The sequence below is a fragment of the Anguilla rostrata genome, chromosome 2 (genome assembly GCF_018555375.3).
Source record: "Anguilla rostrata isolate EN2019 chromosome 2, ASM1855537v3, whole genome shotgun sequence".
NCBI classification, from domain to species: domain Eukaryota; kingdom Metazoa; phylum Chordata; class Actinopteri; order Anguilliformes; family Anguillidae; genus Anguilla; species Anguilla rostrata.
In genome coordinates this window covers 67045090-67052253 of record NC_057934.1, presented here as the reverse complement: position 1 = coordinate 67052253, position 7164 = coordinate 67045090, and the positions used below count along the sequence as shown (strand labels likewise).

General features: G+C 43.0%; 1 protein-coding gene across 1 annotated transcript in view; it reads right to left on the bottom strand.

Annotated features, from left to right (window-relative positions):
• Positions 1-335: 335 nt before the first annotated feature.
• The window catches only part of LOC135248991 (uncharacterized), a 127872-nt gene continuing 121043 nt past the window's right edge, over positions 336-7164 (bottom strand). The window contains exons 13-15 of the mRNA XM_064324153.1: positions 2914-3225; positions 1486-1824; positions 336-812 (exon numbers count right to left, since the gene is read on the bottom strand). Of these exons, the coding sequence (XP_064180223.1) occupies positions 760-812; positions 1486-1824; positions 2914-3225 (704 nt within the window). The 3' untranslated portion in view covers positions 336-759. The remainder of the gene's footprint in view (positions 813-1485; positions 1825-2913; positions 3226-7164) is intronic.

Sequence of the window (7164 nt, the reverse complement as noted above, 5' to 3'; positions counted from 1 at the left end):
TTTGACACTGTGGAGCACTCTATCCTCCTGTCCTCCCTGGCAGCAACAGGGATCTGCAGCACAGTCCTTGACTGGATTGAGTCTTACCTCTCTGACCGTTCCTTCCAGGTTGCCTGGGCGGGTAAGGTATCACCACCTCGTCCCCTCGCCACCAGCGTTCCCAAGGGATCAGTCCTTCGTCCCATTCTCTTCTCCTTCTACACCAGATCCCTTGGTCCCAGCTTCTATCACTCCAATACCAACGCCGACGCCAACGCCGATGCCGATGCCGATGCCGATGCCGATGCCGATGCCAATGCCGACACCTTAATCCTGCTCTCCCCATCGGACACACAGGTTCCTGCCTGCAACTCCACCTGCCTGAGGGACATACAGAGCTGGATGGACAATCACCACCTGAAGCTCAACCCGGGAAAGACGGAGCTAATCTTTATTCCTGCTCTATCCTCTCCCCTCCTCGACTTTTCCATTTCCCTAGGGGCCACCTTAGTGACATCATCACCCTGTGCCAAGAATCTCGGAGTGGTGATGGACAACAGGCTGTCCCTCTCCAAGAACATCGCAGCAGTAAGCCGGGCATGCAGATTTTTCCTGTATAACATCCGCAGAATCCGCCCCTCTCACCACCTACTGAACCCAGCTCCTGGTCCAAGCAATGGTTCTATCCCGCCTGGACTACTGCAACTCTCTTCTGGCTGGACTACCGGCATCTGCCACCAGACCCCTGCAACTCATTCAGAATGCTGCGGCTCGTCTGGTCTATTTATAGGTAAGGCTCATTGCCTCGGTAGCATTGGAATGAGGGACTTTTTCTGTGGGAATGGGAGAATCAAGCATCAACTGTATGACGGATTTGAAAGAGGACTGGCATTGATAAAGTAGGTGTAAATTAAAGTTTGGGGTGTATAATTTTAGTAGAAGTTGTAACTCATAAAGCGAGTTCTTTTTTTTATAACTTAAAATTTTACCCCATACATGCAATCTCAAAATTGCAGCCGGGACAACAGGGAAAGAACCCTCATAGAACTTCACTGTGTGCACCACAGGAGAACAAAGGCATTAATGTATGCCCCTCAAAACAACATTCAAGTGAAAACAATTATTTAATGTGTGAATGTAAAAAAGTGACCTGTCACAGACTCATTACATTGTTGCATTTACTGCAATCAATGTACTCCAGTTGAATGCATCAGACAGTTGTTCTGTAACCTGCTCGGTGGTCAAAATTATTAAACATTGAAATCCAACCACATTGCCCCCTCCACACATCAGGTATGCTTCCAAACAAGTAATTGGGTCTAACAGATTGGACCTGGGTCAGAGACATGGCCACAGCTCAGTCTCGACTCAAAAGGCAATATTAACACCTAAGGGCCCTGGAGGTTTTAAAGAAGGTGCACATGGAGGTTCTAAAGTCTGTTTCCCCTTTTCATTTCTCATCATATGAAATATAAAAATGTACATCACTATATTTTATATACCCACCTGTGACAGAAAGGCTTACAACTGCTTTGGCATATCCACTGTCAGTTTGAACTTGGCATTCATATTTCCCTTCATCGGTCCACAATGTGTTTCTCACCAGAAAGGACACGTCTATGTTGCTGCCAGACAGCTGTGACTGCTTAAAGGAGAATCGTGGATCTTCTCGGACACTAACGTTGTCATTTATAAACTTTATTAAAGGACGCTTCTCTCCTGGCCGCCTCCATGTTGCCGCTGTGACCGTCACGTTTATCCCACCAGAATTCAGAAAGCATTTCAATAAAGAGTCCTTGCCAAGGAGCCCACGGTTTATATCCTGGCAATCCAGGGAGAGAAACTCTGCACAAATAAACAAGGCAACATCAGAAAACACGGAGGGGGAGGGGAAAAAAAAAAAAAACAAACAGGCCAGACAAACTGCACAGGACAAAAACACGAGTGAAAGCAATTCAACAAGTTAGACGAGTTTAAAAAAATAGTTCAATTATTAATCTATGAGCGAAGCCAATCTATGACTGAAACCGCATCCAAACAATGAATGGTGATGTGTGAGACATGAGCCTGAACGACACGACCAGTTCGTGAGCTTGAAATAGAGGAGGAGGAATGGCAATGGCCGTGCTGCCCTTGTCTCCCGAGCTGTGGAGGTACGACGACAACACAACAAACCCACCCATCAACTTGGGCCCGCACAGAGCCAGGAACAAGCAGCCTGAGAATGGGGCACTTCTGTTGCTTTTCCAAAATGAGAACTGAACAGGTCTATGTATCACCTTACGTTACAATCAACGTATCCACCGCAACTGACAGAAGTGGAGAACAGGAGCATTAGTCGCAGGAATCAAAAAGCCCAATATTATAAATTAAGGCACGGAAGGCCCATATATAAGCAGTAGGTGTAAAGTTAACCCTACAAACCGACACTTAGCATTGCAAACAGAGATAAATACAACGAAACAGCGAACCAATCTTTTACATAGCTATTACATCAGTACCCCAGAAGGCAACTCAATAAGAAAGAACGAGGACAGCCAAGAGCGTCAGGGAAACCACAGTTTTTTCTGAAGTGGTGTGCCAGGTGAGCAGTTGAATACGCAGATTACAAATGGGACAGATTATATATACACGTATGGGAATGATCTGTCCCTGCACTGTCAGAAAATCCTTTTGTCCACCTGAGATATTTTACTGCATTTACTAAGATCAGCATATGAAAAGCATTTTGCAGCAGTGTGTCAGGCAGGTCGCTGGTCATTACTAAGTTTGATGGAATTCGATAAGGATGTTGATAATAAAAAATGATCAGAGTGAAAAGAGTTCCCTTTGCAGTGTAGCTAGATGAAGCGGGGGGGAACAATTAACTTCAAGGCAGCTGGTAGATTGCGTCACAGAAAGTGAAACCGATGGAGAAGATAAATAAATTCTTACCCTTTTCCTGAAATTTAAGGACAAATTCCGCCTTTCCTTCTTCCACACCATTGTTGTTTAACACTAAGCACCCATACAGAGGAGTGCTGGAGGACGCCTTAAGCGTGAACTTGCTGGATAAGTTCGTGCGTTTGTCCGTGGTCTCCACCACCGTCATTTCTGCACTGCGAGTCCAGTTGGTGCCATGCGGGTCGTACCAGTGGATCATGGCAACCGGGTAACCCCCAGAGGCATTGCAGAATAATGTGACTTCCATTCCCTCCTGAAGGTCCTTCTCCGGAACTGAGCTCATGTCTGGTTTGGAGTAAGGGGCTAGATGGTGAAAAGAACGGTCAATTTACATTTGACATTGCAAACTCAGCCGTGTACCTACCGCGTCCCTGTTAAGTCATTCAGCCTGTTATCAGAAACAAAGTTAATTATGAACTAGTACCAAGCTTTAAACGGCCATTTAATATTAACCCTAGCTGAACACAACACAATAAATCTCGAGAAGCTCATAAAATCTGACTTATTTCTGGCTTTTCTTTCGTTAGGCTCTCCATGGATCATGGCTATTGACTACAGTTCTTATACGAGATCCCCTTTTCTCTCCAGCTTTTTAAAAATTCCTTTAAAATGGTTAAGTTTAGGAAACAATTTCCAGGAAATCAGACTGTTTATAGGTATGGCTCATTGCCTCAGTAGCATTGGAATGAGGGACTTTCTGTGGGAATGGGAGAATCAAGCATCAACCGTATGATGGATTTGAAAGGACTGGCATTGAAATAAAGTTGGGGTGTATAATTTTAGTAAGTTGTAATTCATATAGAGTTCTTTTTTTATAACTTTAAATTTTACCACATACATGCAATCTCAAAATTGCAGCCGGGACAACAGGGAAAGAACCCTCATAGAACTTCACTGTGTGCACCACAGGAGAACAAAGGCATTAATGTATGCCTCTCAAAACAACATTCAAGTGAAAACAATTTAATGTGTGAATTTAAATAAGTGACCGGTCACAGACTCATTACATTTTTGCATTTGCTGCAATCAAAGTACTCCAGTTGAATCCATCATCGACAGTTGTTCTGTAACCTGCTCGGTGGGCAAAATTATTAAACATTGAAATCCAACCACATTGCCCCCTCCACCCATCAGGTATGCTTCCAAACAAGTAACTGGGTCAAACAGAATTGACCTGGATCAGAGACATGGCCACAGCTCAGTCTCGACTCAAGCAATATTAACACCTAAGGGCCCTGGAGGTTTTAAAGAAGGTGCACATGGAGGTTCTAAAGTCTGTTTCCCTTTTCATTTCTCATCATATGAAATATAAAAATGTACATCACTATTATATTTTATATACCCACCTGTGACAGAAAGGCTTACAACTGCTTTGGCATCACCGCTCTCAGTTACAACTTCGCATTCATATTTCCCTTCATCTGTCCTCACTGTGTTTCTCACCAGAAGGGACACGTCTATGTTGCTGCCAGACAGCTGTGACTGCTTAAAGGAGAATCGTGGATCTTCCGGCATTCTAACTTTTCATTTAAACATCATTTGGAGTAGCACTGGTAAGGAACCTTTAACGAAGGTCGCAGTTGATCCGGTAGGACACTGACGTTACCTTGAGAAGGTACTTAACCGAAATTCTTCAGTTATATCCGCTGTGTATGGATACATGTAAAAGGAGCCTTGGTAACGTCTCTAACCTAAATGTATGATGTAATGTAACATATAGACGCTCTCTCTGCCACCAGTGCCGAAGCCCGTCTTGTTTCTCCCACCAGAATTCAGAAAGCATTTCAATAAAGAGTCCTTGCCATGGACCCCATGGTTTTCATCCTGGCAATCCAGGGAGAGCATCTCTGCACAAATAAACAAGGCAACATCAGAAAACATGAAGGGAAGAGAAAAAAAGAAAACCTGCCAGACAAACCGCACAGGACAAAAACACGAGTGAAAGCAATTCAACAAGTTAGACGAGTTAATAGTTCAATTATTAATCTATGAGCGAAGCCAATCTATGACTGAAACCGCATCCAAACAATGAACGGTGATACGTGAGACATGAGCCTGAACACGACCAGTTTGTGAGCTTGAAATAGAGGGAGGAGGAAATTTTACCTTGAAGCTTTTCATTTTTGATTAATTCATAAACATGCCAATACTTATGATTTAATAGCAAATAATCCCAGAAGTCAGTACAACACACTTTACCCAAGAGATAAATCACAGCTTTTTGAGTGGAGTTTGTAAGCACACTTGACAAAATCTGTGCTTTTCAATAAGCATCTGGGCAGATCATGTTAAGTAATGTTTACATTGACAATATGCTCTGACTGAGGAAAAAATAATTACGGTTAAATTTTTAAACAAGTTCAGATACTCTGCATATAAGCAAATACTTCAAAATTGTGTTATGTAAACAGAAGTAATGCTAATACAAAATTAATTTGGGAATGATTAGCTCTTCGTTTTAGTATTATTTATTCAGAAAATTAACAACAGAAGTGCCCCATTCTCAGGCTGCTTGTTCCTGGCTCTGTGCGGGCCCAAGTTGATGGGTGGGTTTGTGTTGTCGTATCTCCACAGCTCCGGAGAAGGAGACGGGAGACAAGGGCAGCACGGCCATTACGGTCATCGTCATCATCATCGTTGGATTTCTGCTGTACGGCCTGCTGATTTTGGCTCTGTTGCGCAGACGGCGCGCTCAGCGTGAGTACGGAAATGGCGTTCAGCAGGAATCTGCACGGGCTGCTTCAGCCAAGCGGTTGGCTGATGAAAGTGGCTTTGGTCCTATTTCGAAGGGTTCAGAGATAGGGGAACCAGGCTGACAGTCCAAACAGCGGTGGGTTTTTGTCTAGAATAGCACATGTGGTTTTAATGGTTGCTGGCAAGACCATTCAGCTCATTTGTGGGAGTGAGAAGCCAGTGAAGGAGGTGAGTCGTGTACAGGGAAAATGGAGAATCAGTAGAGGTCAGAGGTCAGAGGTCAGAAAACGTGTCTATTGAAGCTGGGAAGGTGCCACGCCCAGGGTAATGCGCAAAAGAGTGGGGAAACTGCTTTCTGTTTTTGTGCACCACAATTATGAAACATCCCGCCAAAAAAATATTAGAGGCAGGCTCTGTGGGCATTTTTAAAAAGCAGCTTAAAACATACCCTTTTACTCTGGATTTTAATTGAAAGCTTTATCTGATGTCCTGTCCTTAAAATTCAACATTTATTTTATTCCTTCAGTTTCATTGCATTTCATGTATTTTATCTGTGGTTTATTTTTAACACTGCCTTTTATTATTGTTTTTCTTCAGTGCCATACAAAACTCTGAGCACCATTTTCATGCACGTAAGGTGCTGAATAAACAAAGCTTACTGTTAGCACTCTTAAACGTCATGTGCACGTCTGCTTTCCCCACTGGTATGATGGAGAAGGCGATGACCCTTGCGGCTTGCGGCGTGAAAAGAAGTGGTTGGTTGGTTGATAGGCGCCTGCGTTTTGGAGAAATTGAGATTGCCTTCTGTCTCACAAAGTGGGCAGTAGGGGACACATATGAGCCTGCCTGTGCGTAGGTCGTGAATTGGACGTTCCAAATTCAGGTGGGAATGCCAAATTATAAATAAATAAATAAATAAATAAATAAATGAATAAATGAATAACTGTAGCAGGTTCGGTTGTTTCTCTCCCCACAAACCACAAAGTTCTCAGATGCACTGTAATGAAGCTCTTGGTGGTTAGGAGTTTGTCAACAATATGGGGTGTCTGGTCAGGACACGGAAGCAGGAAATTCCTTTGGGGGGTTTATTATAAATGGAATGCAAATACACAGGCACAGGCAATCTCTGGTCTCCTCTTAGGATTAAATCAGGTGGGTGTGCATGTGTGTGTGTGTGTGTGGTTCTAAACAAGGAAAAAGAGATACAGTTAGCCTACTTCTACACTTATTATCAGCCGTACATTATATAGGCTATATCTCTCTATCACCCCTAGGCATCAAATATTATTTAACTAGCATCACGGTCAGAAATATTGAATATCAGCTATACAATAACAGGAAATAAACGGTGCTAATCACATAGCTTACTAAACACAACGGAATATTCTACCGTATGTAGATGCACAGTCGCGAGGAATAACACTCAGATATACCTAGCATAAATCGCCAATCTGTGGTAAATGTTAACGGAATACTGCTGATAAAACTTAGACATTATGCTATACAAATTACTATCAGACAATGGATTCACTAATAATATAAACTAAA